General features: G+C 43.1%; 1 protein-coding gene and 1 pseudogene across 1 annotated transcript in view; both read right to left on the reverse strand.

The window, feature by feature from the left end:
- LOC139377242 (cilia and flagella associated protein 57) overlaps positions 1-13,903 on the reverse strand; it is a 33,720-nt gene extending 19,817 nt beyond the window's left edge. Inside the window, exons 1-11 of the mRNA XM_071120249.1 lie at positions 13,747-13,903; positions 12,271-12,584; positions 11,191-11,450; positions 10,265-10,448; positions 9,974-10,126; positions 5,292-5,431; positions 3,090-3,255; positions 2,793-2,906; positions 2,433-2,645; positions 1,583-1,756; positions 448-609 (exon numbers count right to left, since the gene is read on the reverse strand). Of these exons, the coding sequence (XP_070976350.1) occupies positions 448-609; positions 1,583-1,756; positions 2,433-2,645; positions 2,793-2,906; positions 3,090-3,255; positions 5,292-5,431; positions 9,974-10,126; positions 10,265-10,448; positions 11,191-11,450; positions 12,271-12,584; positions 13,747-13,903 (2,037 nt within the window). The remainder of the gene's footprint in view (positions 1-447; positions 610-1,582; positions 1,757-2,432; positions 2,646-2,792; positions 2,907-3,089; positions 3,256-5,291; positions 5,432-9,973; positions 10,127-10,264; positions 10,449-11,190; positions 11,451-12,270; positions 12,585-13,746) is intronic.
- A 1,711-nt stretch (positions 13,904-15,614) lies between these two features.
- Positions 15,615-17,634, reverse strand: LOC139375902 (doublesex- and mab-3-related transcription factor 1-like; annotated as a pseudogene).
- Between the last annotated feature and the right edge of the window lie 2,691 nt (positions 17,635-20,325).

Raw genomic sequence — 20,325 nt, forward strand, 5'->3', positions numbered from 1 at the left:
AGAATAGAAGAGAGTAGAATAGAAGAGAGTAGAATAGAACAGTAGAATAGAAGAGAGTAGAATAGAAGAGTAGAATAGAACAGAAGAATAGAACAGTAGAATAGAAGAGAGTAGAATAGAACAGTAGAATAGAATAGAGTAGAATAGAACAGTAGAATATAATAGAACAGAAGAATAGAACAGTAGAATAGAAGAGAGTAGAATAGAAGAGAGTATAGTTTTTTGGGGGACAGAGAGGAAGGCAATGCATGATCAAGAACAACAACCTAGACTACGATCCAGTTAACCATTTACATGCACCTACTAGAGGCATGGTACTCAAAGCATTAGTAGCAATGGGCAAACCAGAAGTAAATCAAAAGATACGCAAGTCTCTCATGTTTTAACTGTATTTTCTCTCTCCCGTATGTTGCCCTCTTTTTCTCCGTAGTCCGTCATGGCCAGTACCTTCTCCTCCAGGTCTGACTTGGTGATGAGGATCTCCTCAGCGTAGGTGATGTCCTTGTCTCTCTTCAGGCCGCGGCCCTCCTTGTCTATGATCTTCCAGATGAGCAGGCAGCAGTCCTCAGACACCGTCAGCAGGTACTGGTCGTCAAATGTGATCACCATCTGAGTGGGGACAGGGTAATAATAAGAACGCCTTTTATTTAAGTGTTCTAGGTGGTACCTCCTTGTTTCATTCCATTATGAAACACTTTCTCCTTACTGAACAAGACCAACGTGATCATTATTTATATTTGTTCATTCAGTAGACTTTATTGTACAATGTACAAGTAACTACCAAAATAAAGGAAACACCAACATAGTGTCTTAAGGTGTTGGGCCACCAGGAGCCGTCAGAACAGCTTCAATGCACCCTGGTATAGATTCTACAAGTGTCTGGAACTCTATTGGATGGATGCGACACCATTGTTCCACAAGAAATTCCATCATTTGGTGTTTTATTGATGGTGGTGGAAAACGCTGTCTCAGACGCCGCTCCAGAATCTCCCGTAAGTGTTTAATTGGGTGACTGAGACACACCCTTTAAACCCCCTATGCTCCTTTGAGACTCCTCTTTCAAAGTCACTGAGATCTCTTCTCCTAGCCATGGCATTCAATATAATGGGCATCTGGACATTTTTATACATGACCCTAAGCATGATGGGATGTACGTTGCTTAATTAACTCAGGAACTACACCTGTGTGGAAGCACCTGCTTTCAATATAGTATGTATCCCTCATTTACTGAAGTGCTTCCATTATTTGTGGCAGTTACCTGTACATGCTGGGGTAAATCCACTGGAGAAATGGGAGCAGAAATGAGAGAGGGCTAAACGACCGCTCAAAAAAACTTGATTTGATTTGCTTTCACTTGAAATGGCAGAAAAGTCCTAGCCTGGCCCGAGATATCATAGATCAAGCATCAATTGATCTGCAAGATTCGGACATTCCTAGATCTGTTGGTGCTGTATGGTCAAATTTTACTGTAGTCGTTATTTTCATGGCAATGATCAAAAGAGTTGGCATGACAACACAAACAGATCTTTCAGTTAAGCCACAATTGAATGTTCTGGGATTGGGCAAAACATCACACACCCACCTTGGTGACGGCCCCTGAGTGGGCCTGGTACTCGATCCAGTCTTTCTGTGTGGATAGAGGGTACTTGATGGCCCTGACAGTCCCGATGGAGGTCCCTGCGAAGAGCACCCGTCCCGACCGGGACATAGCGATGGTGGTGTAAGCCACGTCGTCCGCTGCCACCTCCCTAAGGATCTGAGAACAGTTTGTCACATTGGTAGAAAGCACAAGCCCGGTCCCAGATCAGTTTGTGCTGTTTCGCCAACTCCTATGGTCATAGTTGGCAAGGCAGCACAAACAGATCTGGGATCAAGCTAGTACACCATGTCATTCACACTAGGGGCTTCTTCTCATCACAGTGGCGAGGCAGAGGGAGAGGAGGGAGAAGGGGCTTCTTCTCCTCACAGTGGTGAGGCAGAGGGAGAGGAGGGAGAAGGAGCTTCCTCGCCTCATAGTGGCGAGGCAGAGGGAGAGGAGGGAGAAGGAGCTTTCTCTCCTCATAGTGGCGAGGCAGAGCGAGAGGAGGGATAAGGAGCTTCCTCTCCTCATAGTGGCGAGGCAGAGGGAGAGGAGGGAGAAGGGGCTTCCTCTCCTTACAGTGGCGAGGAAGAGGGAGAGGAGGGAGAAGGGGCTTCCTCTCCTCACAGTGGCGAGGCAGAAGTGGGAGAAAGATGAAACTGGGCCAACATTCTGCACATTTTCTCATCGATGAAATCATAGAAATGGATCTCTGTGGATGAGACATTCAATCTAAATGCAGTTTTCTACTCCCAAAACTACAACTTGTTACAAACACAATTACCTAAACTAAGTTTTGTAGACTTGTTATCTAGGGAACCATCCTTAGCTGAGGGTATAACCTCCATCCCACCTGACAGTCTTGGATCTCCTTAAGGGTACAGTCTGTCCCCACGGCGAAGATAGTCTTGGCATCGGGCGAGATGGCGACGCCAGTGTAGCTGCAGGACTTCAGAACGCTCTCCGACTCGCGCTTGCTGTTCAGCGTGTTCCACTCGTACACGGCCCCGTCCATCCCGCACGACACCAGGCGACTGTCGTCCGTGCTCCACACGATGGCCCGCACCTGACAAACATCATTTATACACAATAACAAGTCAGACAGCAGGGAGATGTAGTAGTGACAGTCAGCTGGGTTTCATACATAGTCTCTGAGGGAAATGATGTTTGATGAGTATAGGACCACAGATTTTCCTGTTCAGGGAAAACACACCTTTCCATTGTGGCCCTTCAGATTTAAGAGGTTGTCAAATGTAGTGGAGGAGTAGATGTGGATGAGGTTTCCGTTGACAGCAGCGAACATGTGTCCCCCATGACTGAAAACACACTAGGAATGGAGAAACACAGACAAGCAACAAGACCTGGCTTATTATTCCATTGACCGCAATACAATATTCCTTCATTTAGTTCAACTGACAGTATCTATAGTGAAGTTTATTTTAACATGGAGTACCTGTAACCCACACATACAGTACCACACACCCCACCCCAACACCAACCCTTCCCCCACCTCTCTGCAGCCCCTGACAGTGAACTCCTTGAAGGTCCTAACATCGTCGATGAGCAGGTTCATGAGGCGCAGCTTGTCGGAGAAGCCCACCAGGATGAAGAGACCAGAGGGGTGCAGGGCCACGCTGAAGGCCTCTTCCTGGAACTCCTTATGCAGCTCCAGCACACTGACACAGACAGGAGGAGAAGACTCTCATGTAGAACACATCGTTAGTAGAAACCTGTTGTTGATGGGCTATGCTCCAGGAGGAGTAAATTAGTACTTTTTTATATAAATCTATTTGGTGTTAATCATGCTTTGGAGCCAATAGGAGATTTGCACTAACGTTTGAATTGAGCGTAGGTTTCCCAAGAAGGGTGACCACATTTAAAATACTCAAATGAGGGACAACCAGAGTGTAGCCTACAGTAACAGTCAACATTTCAGACACACCTAGTCATTCAAGGGTTTTTCTTTATTTTTACTATTTTCTACATTGTAGAATAATAGTGAAGACATCAAAACTATGAAATCACACATACATCACATTACTACATTCATGTAGTAACCAAAAAAGTGTTGAACAAATCAAAATATATTTTAGATTTTAGATTCTTCAAAGTAGCCACCCTTTTCCTTGATGACAGCTTTGCACACTCTTGGCATTCTCTCAACCAGCTTCATGAGGTAGTCACCTGAAATCCATTTAAATTAACAGGTGTGCCTTGTTAAAAGTTAATTTGTGGAATTTCTTTCCTTCTCAATGCGTTTCAGCCAATCAGTTGTGTTGTGACAAGGTAGGGTTGGTATACAGAAGATAGCCCTATTTGGTAAAAGACCAAGTCCATATTATGGCAAGAACAGCTCAAATAAGCAAAGACAAACGACAGTCCATCATTAGTTTAAGACATGGAGGTCAGTCAATACGGAACATGTGCAGTTTTAAAAACCATCAAGCGGTATGATGAAACTGGCTCTCATGAGGACCGCCACAGGAAAGGAAGACCCAGAGTTACCTCTGCTGCAGAGGATAAATTCATAAGTGTTACCAGTCTCAGAAATTGCAGCCCAAATAAATGCTTCACCGAGTTCAAGTAACAGAGACATCCCAACATCAACTGTTCAGAGGAGACTGTGTGAAACAGGCCTTTGTGGTCGAATTGCTAAAAAAGAAAACACTACTTAAGGTCAACAACAATAAGAAGAGACTTGCTTGGGCCAAGAAACACAAGCAATGGACATTAGACCGGTGGAAATCTGTCCTTTGGTCTGATGAGTACAAACTAGAAATGTTAAGGTTCCAACCACCATGTCTTTCTTTCTTTTTTGTAGAGTAGGTGAACGGATGATCTCCACATGTGTGGTTCCACCGTGAAGCATGTAGGAGGTGTGATTGTGCTTTACTGTTGACAATGTCAGTGATTTATTTAAAATTCAAGGCATACTTAACCAGCACGTCTACCTAAACATTCTGCAGCGATACGCCATCCCATCCGGTTTGCACTTAGTGGGACTATCATTTGTTTTTCAACAGGACAATGACCCAACATACCTCCAGGCTGTGTAAGAGCTATTTGACGAAGGAGAGTGAAAGAGTGCTGCATCAGATGATCTGGCCTCCACAATCACCCAACCTCAACCCAATTGAGATGGTTTGGGATGAGTTGGACCACAGAGTGAAGGAAAAGCAGCCAACAAGTGCTCAGCATATGTGGGAACTCCTTCAAGACTGTTGGAAAAGCATTCCAGGTGAAGCTGGTTGAGAGAATGCCAAGAGTGTACAAAGCTGTCATCAAGGCAAAGGGTGGCTATTTGAAGAATCTCAAATATATTTTGATTTGTTGAACATTTTTTGGGTTACTACATGATTCCATACAGTATGTGTTATTCCATAGTTTTGATGTCTTCACTATTATTCTACAATGTAGAAAATAGTATGAATAAAGAAAAACCTTTGAATGAGTAGGAGTGTCCAAACTTTTCACTGGTACTGTATATCTTTTTTGGTAAATTATTGGTGTTTTAATTTGTTGATAAAATGCGGGACATGACTGTTTGGTTGCGGGATGTTTGGTATGGTCACCCTATTCTCAGGTTTTGTCCTACTGTATGAATAGAATGGAATGAAAACCGCTGAAATATATCAATTCAGTCAATTCAGGAAGTGAACTGAAAATTCCCATTTAAATTTTCCCATTGAAAAGCAAAGAGATAATCTCTTACTTGGTCTCAAAGTTCCAGATGCGTACGGAGTGGTCCAGGGAGCATGTGGCGATAAGGGGCTTGCGGATGCAGATGGACAGACCTGTGATGATGTTGGAGTGAAACGAGTGGGACAGGAACTCAAAGTGGGCTTGCTCCCCCTGGTGGACAACACAGAGAAATTGAGCTTAGTGCAAGAGGCACACAAGCCTTTCAACGTCCCAATTCTCTACTCTTCTGCTCAAACTGTGCACTTGTTAACTTACTTTCATGCACCAATCCAATTATTTGAAATGGAAAGCAGAGGAGTGTACAAGTGCCCATTACGGGTGAAAGGATTGTCTAAAGGGAGACCAATATGGTCAATATACCTCACCTACACATATCCACACTCAATCTCAGGCTCTCAACTATATTCCTCTGGATTGGAAGGAAGGAAGGAAGGAATGACAGTAGGTAGGATAGAAGAACAAAATAAAGAAAAGGAGCATTTGGACCTAACCTGGACCTAATCTAACCTGGACCTAATCTAACCTGGACCTATCATAACCTGGACCTAATCTAACCTGGACCTAACATAATCTGGCCCTAATCTAACCTGGACCTGACCTAACCTGGACCTAATCTAACCTGGACCTAATCTAACCTGGACCTAACCTAACCTGGACCTCATCTAACCTGGACCTGACCTAACCTGGACATAATCTAACCTGGACCTAACCTAACCTGGCCCTAACCTAACCTAACATGGACTTAACCTAACCTGGACCTAACCTGGACCTCACCTAACCTGGACCTAATCTAACCTGGACCTGACCTAACCTGGACCTAATCTAACCTGGACCTAACCTAACCTAACCTGGCCCTAACCTAACCTAACCTGGCCCTAACCTAACCTGGACCTAATCTGGACCTAACCTAACCTGGACCTAATCTAACCTGGACCTAACCTAACCTGGACCTAATCTAACCTGGACCTGACCTAACCTGGACCTAATCTAACCTGGACCTAACCTAACCTGGACCTAATCTAACCTGGACCTAATCTAATCTAACCTGGACCTAACCTAACCTGGACCTGACCTAACCTAGACCTAATCTAACCTGGACCTAACCTAACCTGGACCTGACCTGGACCTCATCTAACCTGGACCTAACCTGGACCTAACCTGGACCTAATCTAACCTGGACCTAACCTAACTTGGACCTAACCTGGACCTAACCTAACCTGGACCTGACCTAACCTGGACCAAATCTGGACCTAACCTAACCTGGACCTAACCTAACCTGGACCTAACCTGGACCTAACCTAACCTGGACTTAACCTAAACTGAACCTAACCTAACCTGGACCTAATCTGGACCTAACCTAACCTGGACCTAATCAACCTGGACCTAACCTAACCTGGACCTAATCTAACCTGGACCTAACCTAACCTGGACCTAACCTAACCTGGACCTAACCTAACCTGGACCTAATCTGGACCTAACCTGGACCTAACCTAACCTGGACCTAACCAAACCTGGACCTAATCTAACCTGGACCTAACCTAACCTGGACCTAATCTAACCTGGACCTACCTACCTGGACCTAACTAATCTGGACCTAACCTAACCTGGACCTGACCTAGACCTAATCTAACCTGGACCTAACCTAACCTGGACCTAACCAAACCTGGACCTAATCTAACCTGGACCTAACCTAACCTGGACCTAATCTAATCTAACCTGGACCTAACCTGGACCTAAGCTAACCTGGACCTGACCTAGACCTAATCTAACCTGGACCTAACCTAACCTGGACCTAACCTGAACCTAACCTAACCTAACCTGGACCTAACCTGGCCTAATCTGGACCTAACCTAACCTAACTTGGACTTAACCTAACCTAACCTGGACCTAACCTGGACCTAACCTGGACCTCACCTAACCTGGAACCTAATAACTAACCTGGACCTGACCTAACCTGGACCTAATCTAACCTGGACCTAACCTAACCTGGCCCTAACCTAACCTGGACTTAACCTAACCTGGACCTAATCTAACCTGGACCTAACCTAACCTGGACCTAATCTAACCTGGACCTGACCTAACCTGGACCTAATCTAACCTGGACCTAACCTAACCTGGCCCTAACCTAACCTAACCTGGACTTAACCTAACCTGGACCTAATCTGGACCTAACCTAACCTGGACCTAATCTAACCTGGACCTAACCTAACCTAACCTGGACCTAAACCTAACCTAACCTGGACCTAACCTAACCTGTAACCCTGGACCTAATCTAACCTGGACCTAACCTAACCTGGACCTGACCTAACCTAGACCTAATCTAACCTGGACCTAACCTGGACCTAACCTAACCTAACCTGGACCTAACCCTGACCTAACCTGGACCTAACCCTGGACCTAACCTAACCTGGACCTGACCTAACCTGGACCTAATCTGGACCTAACCTAACCTGGACCTAATCTAACCTGGACCTAACCTAACCTGGACCTAACCTAAACTAAACTGAACCTAACCTAACCTGGACCTAATCTGGACCTAACCTAACCTGGACCTAATCAACCTGGACCTAACCTAACCTGGACCTAATCTAACCTGGACCTAACCTAACCTGGACCTAACCTGAACCTTAACCTAACCTGGACCTGACCTGGACCTAATCTAACCTGGACCTAACCTAACCAGGACCTAACCTGGACCTAACCCTGGACCTAATCTAACCTGGACCTAACCTAACCTGGACCTAACCTGGACCTAACCTAACCTGGACCTAACCTGGACCTAACCTAACCTGGACCTAACCTGGACCTAATCTAACCTGGACCTGGACCTAATCTGGACCTAACCTGGACCTAACCCTGGACTTAACCTAACCTGGACCTAATCTGGACCTAACCTAACCTGGACCTAATCTAACCTGGACCTAACCTGGACCGAATCTAACCTGGACCTAACCTGGACTTAATCCGACCTAACCTAACCTGGACCTGACCTAACCTAGACCTAATCTAACCTGGACCTAACCTAACCAACCTAACCTGGACCTAACCTAACCTGGACCTAAACCTGGACCTAACCTAACCTGGACCTAATCTAACCTGGACCTAACCTGGACCTAACCTAACCTGGACCTAACCTAACCTGGACCTAACCTGGACTTAATCCAACCTAACCTGGACCTAACCTAACCTGGACCTGACCTAACCTAGACCTAATCTAACCTGGACCTAACCTAACCTGGACCTAACCTAACCTGGACCTAATCTAACCTGGACCTAACCTGGACCTAATCTAACCTGGACCTAACCTAACCTGGACCTAACCTGGACCTGACCTAACCTGGATCTAATCGAACCTGGACCTAACCTAACCTGGACCTAATCTAACCTGGACCTAACCTAACCTGGACCTAACCTAACCTGGACCTAACCTAACCTGGACCTGACCTAACCTAACCTGGACCTAATCTAACCTGGACCTAATCTAACCTGGACCTAATCTAACCTGGACCTAACCTAACCTGGACCTAACCTAGCCTGGACCTAACCTAACCTGGACCTAATCTAACCTGGACCTAATCTAACCTGGACCTAACCTAACCTGGACCTAATCTAACCTGGACCTAATCCTGTTGACTGCGAGCCCAGCATGATTTAGCATAGAATGCCATAGCAGCTGTTCACCTTGCACACATCCATATGGTCTATATTATATACCAGGGGTTCTCAAAGTGGGGTCTCAACATAAAACAATAAAAAATAGGTCTGTTTGAGGGGAGGAGCTTTAGGAGGTTGGGCTCATTATAATAGCTGGAAAGGAATAAATGGAACGGAGTTTCCATATGTTTGATACTGTTGCATTAATTTCCTTCCAGCCATTACTATGAACCTGTCCTCCTATAGCTCCTCCCACCAGCCTCCTTTCCCTCAAACAGACCATTTAAAAAATGCTTGCTAGGATTTCATACTGCCTTCGCTGAGCTGGCCAATCAGCAGTCTACTCACATTAATATTTTTTTATGACCGGTATACCCAAACACCATTCTGTTGTTGAAGTACACCTACAACATTCTGTTGTTGACACCCACACCATTCTGTTGTTGAAGTACACCCACACCATTCTGTTGTTGAAGTACACCCACACCATTCTGTTGTTGAAGTACACCCACACCATTCTGTTGTTGACAGAAAAGTAGCTTCCAACACAGAAAAGTAGCTTTTTAAAATACTTATTTACAATTTTTTTAAAGAAAACTTTCACTCATATTGTCATTAATTATAGGTAATATTTCACAGAAATCTGTAAACACTGGACAGTTACTTAAATACTTTAAAAAAATGTAAAACATAAATGCGCTGTAATTTAAGCTTTAAAACTGCAGAGTTCTCTCTCTTCCCCATGACAACAAAATGTGCAGAATTACAGGAAATTATTCTGAAAACTGCTAAATATTCTCTCTGATCCCAAGAGGAGGTCCTTTAAAATGTTCCTTCCCAGAGACGTGGTTCTTCCGGCGATGCACTGCCAAAGTCATAGTAAAACTCCTTGTATGATATTTTGACCTCACTCGAGTTATGATTATGAGTTGGGTTCCTGATGAATTGGATTCCTGATTAATTTTCTAAAACAAAAGGGGTCTCCAGCTCCCCTGTACTATACATTTAGGCCTATATTTTCACTATTTCACTGCTCACCTTGCTCATCTCAGCAGAGGACAGGGTGATGCTGTAGAGCTGACCACGGTCTGTACTGGTGACCAGGGTCTCCTCTGACGGGCTGATACACAGTGTGACCATCTCCTGCTGCTCCGCATGGCTCGGCTCGTTGCTGCACGGGTCTGCCGGGATCTGACACACACACACACACACACACACACACACACACACACACACACACACACACACACTTCAAATGAATGAGACCACCACCTCCTGTTCTGTTCATTATGAAGTCAAGTTATCATGTTCTCCAAACATTGACATTACCCTGATCTCCCTAGTCTTTCTGTAGTTGTCCTTCTCCTCTGTCTTCTCAAACAGACACACGGTCCCTGGGCCGGCAGAGCAGGCAAAGCCCTTAGAGTAGGACGTGATGGCTGTGATTCTGGGCATACGGGATGGGGCTGCCCCCTCTGACTTGACCTCCTCTGGCTTTCTCCTCTCTAGTTGTCTGTGCCGTGAAAGGACAATCATTTGTTATCCATTTGAGAATTAAATCTGTTAATGATTAGGATCAGACAGTCCAATTGTCAATGGGGGAAGTGTGGTAGGATTCCCCCTGCAGGAAGCATTCCTACAGACAGGTAGCCTAGCGTTGCGCCAGTAACAGAAAGGTTGCTGGTTCAAATCCCTGATCCGACTAGGTGAAAAAATCTGTCGATGTCCCTTTGAGCAAAGCACTTAACCCTAAGTCGTCTGCTAAATGACAAAAAAAAGACATTATTCTAAATAGCTGCTAGTGAGCAGCTAGTGCTTTTAAAAAAAATAACTACGTTGTCATTGCATAACACTTTGATAAATCAGAATAGTCAAACGTTATGAATAGAATGGGCTTGGAAGCAATTTGACTAGTAAACTCATGGGTACACTCGCAATGGCTTTCTCTTATTGTGATGCAATAATTTCCATGGTATTTTGGAATGTTCATTCAACTGATGCTGGATTGCCATGGTAATGTAGAATGTTCATTCAAATGATGCTGGATTGCCATGGTAATGTAGAATGTTCTATCAAATGATGCTGGATTGCCATGGTAATGTAGAATGTAAATTCAAATGATGCTAACTGATGTGGCTCATGTATTTTTTGTAATAGATGTGGTAAAGAGGTCAATGGAATGCAGACTGTGGAGGATAGAAGGACGAAAATGTTTGATTGATTGATCGACTGATTGATCCGTCATCCTGTCTGACCTGTCTGCCTCCTGTGTGGCAGGCTTGGTGGTGACGCTCATCTCCCAGCGCAGGTCACCTGACTCGAACACCAGCAGCCTGCCCGTCTCTGTCCCCGCTATGACACGCTCCTCGGACATCCAGGTGTGCGACAGGAAGTTCTGGGACTCCAGCTTAAGGAAGTTGGACTGCTTCAGGGCGCCCTCAGCATAGCGGAAGAGCTTGAAGACCCCATTGCCGCTCACGCAGACCTGGGTGTTGTCCTGCGGGTTAAAGCTGACCTGGGGGTGATGAAGATGAAGACGATGATGATAGGTCTTTTTTATTTATTTATTGTACCTTTATTTAACTAGTCAAGTCAGTTAAGAACAAATTCGTATTTACAATGACGGCCTAGGAACAGTGGGTTAACTGCCTTATTCAGGAGCAGAACGACAGATTTTTTACCTTGTCAGCTCGGGGGATTCAAACCTTTCAGTTAAAATCAAATCAAATCAAATTTTATTTGTCACATACACATGGTTAGCAACCTTTCAGTTACAATGCAGTAATAACCAACAAGTAATCTAACTAGCAATTCCAAAACTACTGTCTTGTACACAGTGTGAGGGGATAAAGAATATGTACATAGGCTGGCAGATATATAGTTGAGATTCAGTGTAGTTAAAGTGGCTAGTGATACATGTATTACATAAGGACACAGTCGATGATATAGCAGTATATGTGCATATGACATTATATAAGGTACTTGAAAGTGGCTAGTGATATATTTACTGCCATCACTAGGCTGCTATATTTGTTCATGTGGAGGAGCTCACTGTTTACAACACTTGTGAGCTAATATTCTATGAGAGGAACAGGAGCTCCAGCAGTAGTAAATCGGAGATGCCGATACTCCGGTGAGCTCCTTGCCCAAGTCAAGCAAGGTGTGTGTGTCAGTGTGTGTACGCGTCCACAAGATATATACATCCACAACTGTACCTCAAAATGTCACACTTTTCTTTTGTTTTAATTTCACCAGGATAAAATACCATCATGAAGTAGAGGCCCACTTCTCCCCCCTCTTCTCTCCTCTGGTCTGCCTATTTCTGTCACACCCACCTGGTTGATGGGGTTGGTGGACCCTGTCGTCTTCACTGAGGCCATGACCTTCTGCTTCTCCCACATCCAGTAGAACAGGGTCCAGTCGGGGGCTCCTGCCTGCCCTATCAGGTACTTGGAGTCGGGGGAGAAGGCCATGGAGACAAATTCCAGCACGGGGACCTCTCCCCCACTGAGCACCTTCCTCTTCCGGCTCTGCTCGTGCTGCAGGTCGTACACGGTGATGGTGCCCTTCTCACCACGCTCTGACACGGCCAGGTAGCGGCGGTTGGCGCTGATGGCCAGGGCCTGCATGCCCTGGCTTTTCTCTGTGCCTATGAGGAAAAATGGAGGGGTAGTGCACTACATAGGGAATAGGATGCCATTTGGGACAAACACCTAATGTTGTACATGAGGTTTTGGTCTTTGTCATTTTCATTTAATGAAGTATACCTTTACTTAACCCCCCTGCTGTGTTCCAGTTCTCTCTCTGAAAAATCTACTTCATTTAATCTGATTGTCTGGCATAAGGTTAGAGCGTTGGACATGACTTTGTCCACACAGTTAACCCACTGGACTTAACTGACTTGCCTAGTTAACACACAAAATTCATTTGGATGATTTTCATAAAATGTTGGGTGTTTTATTTAACTTTTCTACATCTGTGGTGTTCCCAGTGACCTGTCTTTAGAAATGAATCGGTGAGACTACAATTAGTGTATGAAATGGATTCCCAGACCCCCACATGGATGTGTGTTTGAACACACACACACACACACACACACACACATCACTCCCCTTCTTGGCTTCCATGGCAACCCCCACGGGGACCTTTCCCTAATAGAATCTTTCCCCCACGGGAACCACACCTGTTAGCATTCTCACAAACAATCGCAACATTGTTTCAATAATGTATAGAACTTTTCTCTCGGGTCTGGTATATAAAGCTTTTTTGAGGCCTTGCGTGTTCATTTGCTAAATTGTAATTACTTCGCTACTATGTGTTCATTTGCTAAATTGTAATTACTTCGCTACTGTGGCCTATTTATTCCCTTACCTCCTCACGCCATTTGAACACACTGTATATAGACTTTTTTTCTATTGTGTTACTGACTGTACGTTTGTTTATGTGTAACTCTGTGTTGTTGTTTGTGTCGCACTGCTTTGCTTTATCTTGGCTCAACTGGCCTACCTGGTGAAATAAAAATAAATAAAACGTGAGGCTCTTGATCATGACACTGGTGAGGAGAGAATCCTTGTTAAACTTCGACACAAAGTAGTCTGTGATAAATAACACAAAATGTTTTATCTGAGTATTTGATACAGAATTAATTCACATGAAACGAACACAACAGGAGGGTTAACCAGACAAGTAGATTGAGAACACATCATTTTTCCAATGAACTTAGCTAGCTAACGAAACGCATATGTACACTGCAAGAGAAAATAAGTATAACTAGCTAAAATTGTATACTTTTATCATTTGGGAGCAACTACCTGGAATGAACCTCTGCCATCTCTGGTCAATGTTGTAGCGTACACAGTTGTTTCCGCATGGGAAGATGACCGTCTGCTCATCGAAGTAGCAAATATTATTTATTACTCCTGTCCGCAAACCGAAGATGTAGTGACACTGGGCTACAACCGAAGCCATTGTTCAATCCGGTAACCCGTTATTAAAACTAACTGTTCTAATGTCTGTAAAACAAAGCACACAAATGTAGCTAACCAGTCACGGATTGGAAACATACAGCCAGGCTAAATTAGCTTGCTAACGTTAACAGTTAGCGTTATAGCTGAACAAGTTCTGTTTGCAATTCAAGCTAACTGTCTAGAAATACAGAGACACCACACTCTCGGGCATTGAAACTAACTTGATCCGTAGTTGAAACGTTGCAAAGTAATTAATATTAGTTATCAAGTTCAGATATGTGAATCTGTCTTTCTAAAAAAAAAAAAAGTTTTTGTGCATCATGTTTTGCAGAGCGGACGTGTTCCTCTAGTGTGTTTGGTTACCAAGGATACGTGAAGCCTGAGCATAGCCATAGCAACCATGGAGAATGACGCGCAACGCTGGACCATTGGATGGCGCCAAATACTGAACCTTCTCCAGATGCGATTGGCTTTGGCATTTAAATCATATAATATCATATAATCATATCATATAAGTACTACTTATCATTTTAATATCAACATCAAGAGTAATTTTTCATTGCACATTACTGTAACACTGTAAGACAATTTTATGCTCAAAATTAATCCATTGATCTGTGGGGTTTTTTAAACTCCCAACACTCATCTGTGACACAAGACTGTATTAATATTCATGTATGCATAATGTCTGTTGTAAATTAGCTTATCCACCCACTGGCTGTTTGATGTCTGGAAAAAATATAATGAATCAATACATTTTTTTGTGACTTACTTATATTCAATATTCCCCGTGTGAAGGTTGGTGTAATGTAATGCTTGTCTGAATTTGGATCAACATTTAAGAAATACTGAGAGCAATACGATCAGGCTAAAATTATAACGCAATCTTAAAACTATAAGCTATTCCTTATGTACAAATGCGATATTAGCAATGACACTGTGTTCCTGTTTTTGCCATTCAACATTGAATCCATATAGATTTTCTCCTGGTCCAAGAGTCACTGTAATACAAAAGAAATTGGACGTGTTGAGTTTGACTGGTCTGACAGTCACCTGAATCCCATGAAGCACCCAGAGAGGCTTTACAAAGAGAACTTCTTCTTATATGTGCTTTACACTAAAGAAAACGGCATCAAATCACACAGGCCTTTTCCATGAAACCAGCTGTTTAGGAACACGTAATGACAACAGCATAGATGTTTTGTTATATATTTTATTTCATGAACAACCGCAACATGGCTGTGAATATAATACAACTGAACTGACTAATTAACTGGATGAGGAAGAAAACATTGTTCCTGATAAAGACAAGAAATGTCAAGGCAAATCCTTTTTTTTTTTTTTTTTTTTTTTTTTTACAAATATGAGATTATATTTGACTATAAATATGACTGTTAAAAATTATTAATTATTAATTAAATAATTAAACAAAAATAGCTTTTGTAAAAAGTACAAAAAATGTCATCCCCCCCCCAGAAATGATAGCAGATTATTGTTGTGTTGTTGTTCTTTTATCCAATGGTTGTTATTGTGTGTACAATGAGAATTGAAACTCCTGCGCATAATGAACTGCAAGGTGTAACAAGGTAGAAATGTCAACGGTGACTTAGCTAAAGTCTTTGGTGCTGTATAATTGCACAACAGAAAGGGTAAATATGATTTTTCTCAAGTGGATATATGATGTTAGGATGCTAACCACATGACCTTCGCCCTCACACAGTGTTCTGGGAAGAGGAGGCATTTTCCAGTGAGCTGCTCTCTGACCCTTGGTTGCTGTGGGGATGTCCACCTGTAGTAGGAGAAAGGAAAGACAGGGCGACATTGTGAGCCAATCGAGTTGTCTACCTCAGTTAACACCAAGTGTGGTCAGAGAATGCATTTATTTAATTTAACTTTTATTTAAAATAGGCAAGTCAGTTTAAGAACACATTCTTATTTACAATGACGGGCTACCCCGTCCAAACCCGGACAACGCTGGGCCAAGCCTGGAATTGAACCAATGTCTGTAGTGATGCCTCTAGCACTGAGATGCAGTGCTTTAGATCGCTGCGCCACTCAGGAGCCATCAGAGAATGTATAGGTAGATGGTATGAACTAAGGTTGTGTTTGACTATATATATATATATATATATATATATATATATATATATATATATATATATATATATATATATATATATATATATATATATATATATATATATATATATATATATATATATATATATATATATATATATATATATATGCCAATAATATCTGTAAGAAAGTGAGAAATATAATACAATTTCGACCGGTCTCTTAATGTCCCACTGTTCTGACATTATCAGTTGTTACATCCTCTGCAGCATTGAGGCCTCAGTGGCAGAGCAAGTGGTCTCTATGACATTATACATTATCCACCAACACAGTATGATTGCCGGCAACAGCCACAAAACACACGTACTTGTTCCATGTTCTCTGTCCTTAGGTAGAGAAGGCTGTGGTGACGGATGCGACCTCAGAAAGTGAGGGAAACCCATTGGACCATTGCAAACCATACAGACCTTGAAAGGCCCTGGTGGTGGCAGCCCATTTTGACAGCACATTTACTTCATTATATATATTTTTAATTCTAATGCTTTTGGGTCTTACGTTTATAGGACCTGCCTCAGGAGGGTAGTGCATCGGGCATGTTCCCGACCTTGAGGCCCTGGTGGTGGCAATGGCTGGGCAAGCTGCGTAGCCATTCGGGTAGCCTGAGAAGAACTTAAAGGGGAACTGCATGGCCACCATTTCTCCAGAGTACATGTCTCTCTGGCCGCCAACCTCCGCTATAACATAGTCGCTGGGGAAATGTGGGCCGCCTTTGTGGATGCGATGTAAAGAAAGAAAGAAAAAATGTAAAAGCGAGTTTGTACATACAGCATTATGTGTAGGCTACATAATCACAAACACTGAAACTCATCCCAACAAGAGAATAAAAAGGCGCGAAATTAGAGCACTGAAATTCAATAGCAACCTAACCATGTTAGCTACCCAGTTAACAAGGTTTATCAACAATATTAAAATATATATCGTTTTAAAAACTGTTTTATTTATTATGTTTTTCAAGAATGTAACGTTAGCTAGCGCTACAAAAAAACCACATGCATGTTAAATGAATTTATTCAACAAAAGATTGATCCACTTACTTCGACTCATCGCTGAAGACGCATCCTGAATCCCACTCCAAGGCGTCCCGTAACCACCGTCTTCACCGCCATGATCACCACCTCCAGGGGTGGACTTTCTCTGCGGTTCATGAGTGATCCATGGGCCATGGCCATCTTTGGCAGACTTGTCGGGGACCTCCATCTCCGCATAGGTCCTACCGTATGCCTCTTCAACCCGTTGTGGTGGCATCTTGATGACTGTCTCTGTACGTGTTCCGGGGCCAGGAAACATCACTCCAGATGTGTCGGGCAGATGTGCGTTTTCCACCCGGCCGCTCAAAGTGCCATCAACCGGTGTATCACCGGGCCTTGACCAAGTCAAATTAAGTGCTGATTCTTCTTTGTTAGTTTTCTTGATCCGTCTTTGAAATGCCATTATTTTCGTTCTCTCTGCAATCAGAGAACATTTCCAACAATTGCATTTAAGAAATTGACACTGTCCCGAATGTCCCTTGAGTTGAACAATGAATCCATGATTTCTGCATCTGGCACACTTTGGGTTTCGTGGACTTTTTTGCGGTTTGTAAACATTTGACATGATTAATTCTACTTAGCTAGCTAGTTATCCGGCGATCAAGAAGGCCTGCAAGTCAAAGCGAAAGTTAAACCCCTCCCTAAAAAATGGCTTAATTTTCCTACTGATTGTGTTGCTAGCTATGCTTGTCACGATCATGAGCTTTCAGTCAAGAGGGGTTTCACTCAGGAACAACACAATTTAATGCGGCGGTGCCACGTGACGTGAAACCTTGTATCTATTTGGGCGTGGGAAAAGTTTACAAACGTTGTTCACAGGATCGTCGTCAATTAATTGTAAAAAAAAAAAAAATACAAAATGTATTTTAGAGTTTCAGAATGGGCTCATGCATGCTGGTTTTGCACGCAATGTCTTATCAATGTGGAATTAAATGTAAAACACTATATTTAACACTATACTGTAAATAGCACTACTATTTGTAAGATGTATTAATAACTTATACATGTTTTAATTTATACATTGTATTTGAAATACCAGCAGAAATTGCTATTTTTCTTCAAATAAATATAAACTATATAAAATTTAAAAAAGAGATCTGAGCACACAGAGTATAACATTCTTAAACTAAGGATATGAAAAGTTACACCACACATCCCATTTGTCAACCATAAAATAGACTACTAATTGCCTAATAATGAGGCGTCTTCAACATTAAACGTCAATCTTTATAAAATGTATGCTTGCTAGTGTCTGGTTGTATGTGTTGCCAAGGTGATGGGGGAGAAGAGGTTGTGATTTATGATGGTGTCACTCAGCTGCCATTAGGCTGTCTATGCTCGGCTGCACAGTGCACCACTGTGTCACGCTACATCAGTCAGTTCAGATGTACACCAGCCTCCTGGCTCTGAGGTTCTGGGCGGAGACAGCGTGAGACAATCCCAAAACCACTGAATAGTATCCAAGTGTGAGTGATTGAAAAGTACAGAACAGTGCTTTTAAGGTAGCAGCGACTGTGGCACGTACATGCAAAACACTATACTTTATACATTACATGAATAGCCAACCGGGGCTCAAGTCTACATGTGGACTTGATGGTAAGATCAAATCAAATGTATTTATATAGCCCTTCGTACATCAGCTGATATCTCAAAGTGCTGTACAGAAACCCAGCCTAAAACCCCAAACAGCAAGCAATGCAGGTGTAGAAGCACGGTGGCTGGGAAAAACTCCCTAGAAAGGCCAAAACCTAGATTATACTGCACTGTGTTGCAAGGATGCTGCTGCTACTGAATCATGACAATACAACATGACAGTGTTCTGTAAAAACACAGGAGTATAATTACAATACTGCAGTGCATCCAAACTCAAAACAACAGTTGTGTTAAAGGGGAATGATGAGGTTCAGGATACTTACTGTACACGGGGTCCTGTTCCAATAGTATTATTTCCGTGACATACAGTAGCTTTCACCAGTTATCCAATGTCAGAACAGTGATAATTTAAAGGAAGGAAGGAAGGATGGATGCATCTCAGAGTATTCTAACAGGGTCCATGGTGTTCTCTGGAAATGACATCATTGACTGGATATAAAGTGACAGATGCAGATCAACCAGTTTTCAACTCAGCCGAGACAGCCCCGCCACCGTCAACTCTCCCAGCATTGGTATAGGCTGTTGGAAGAGAGGCATTGGTATAGGCTGTCGGAAGAGAGGCATTGGTATAGGCTGTCGGAAGAGAGGCATTGATATAGGCTGTTGGAAGAGAGGCATTGGTATAGGCTGTTGGAAGAGAGGCATTGGTATAGGCTGTCGGAAGAGAGGCATTGGTATAGGCTGTCGGAAGAGAGGCATTGGTATAGGCTGTAGGAAGAGAGGCATTGGTATAGGCTGTTGGAAGAGAGGCATTGGTATAGGCTGTTGGAAGAGAGGCATTGGTATAGGCTGTTGGAAGAGAGGCATTGGTATAGGCTGTCGGAAGAGAGGCATTGGTATAGGCTGTTGGAAGAGAGGCATTGGTATAGGCTGTCGGAAGAGAGGCATTGGTATAGGCTGTTGGAAGAGAGGCATTGGTATAGGCTGTTGGAAGAGAGGCATTGGTATAGGCTGTTGGAAGAGAGGCATTGGTATAGGCTGTTGGAAGAGAGGCATTGGTATAGGCTGTCGGAAGAGAGGCATTGGTATAGGCTGTCGGAAGAGAGGCATTGGTATAGGCTGTCGGAAGAGAGGCATTGGTATAGGCTGTCGGAAGAGAGGCATTGGTATAGGCTGTCGGAAGAGAGGCATTGGTATAGGCTGTTGGAAGAGACAGGCATTGGTATAGTTTGTGGGAAGAGACAGGCATTGGTATAGGCTGTCGGAAGAGAGGCATTGGTATAGGCTGTTGGAAGAGACAGGCATTGGTATAGTTTGTGGGAAGAGACAGGCATTGGTATAGGCTGTCGGAAGAGAGGCATTGGTATAGGCTGTGTGAAGAGACAGACATTGGTATAGGCTGTGTGAAGAGACTAGTATTGTTATAGCTCTAGCCTCCCCAGTCATGAAGCTCCCAGAGTGTCTGTATGGCACTAGACAGATGTGTCATTTCAAGCAGCGGTGGAATAAGTACTCAATTGTCATACTGAAGTAAAAGTAAAGATATCCTTAATAGAAAATGACTCAAGTAAAAGTGAAAGTCTCCCAGTAAAATACTACTTGAGTAAAAGTCTAAAAGTATTTGGGTTTAAATGTACTTAAGTATCAAAGTAAAAATATAAAC

Source organism: Oncorhynchus clarkii, chromosome 20, assembly GCF_045791955.1.
Source record: "Oncorhynchus clarkii lewisi isolate Uvic-CL-2024 chromosome 20, UVic_Ocla_1.0, whole genome shotgun sequence".
Lineage (NCBI taxonomy): Eukaryota > Metazoa > Chordata > Actinopteri > Salmoniformes > Salmonidae > Oncorhynchus > Oncorhynchus clarkii.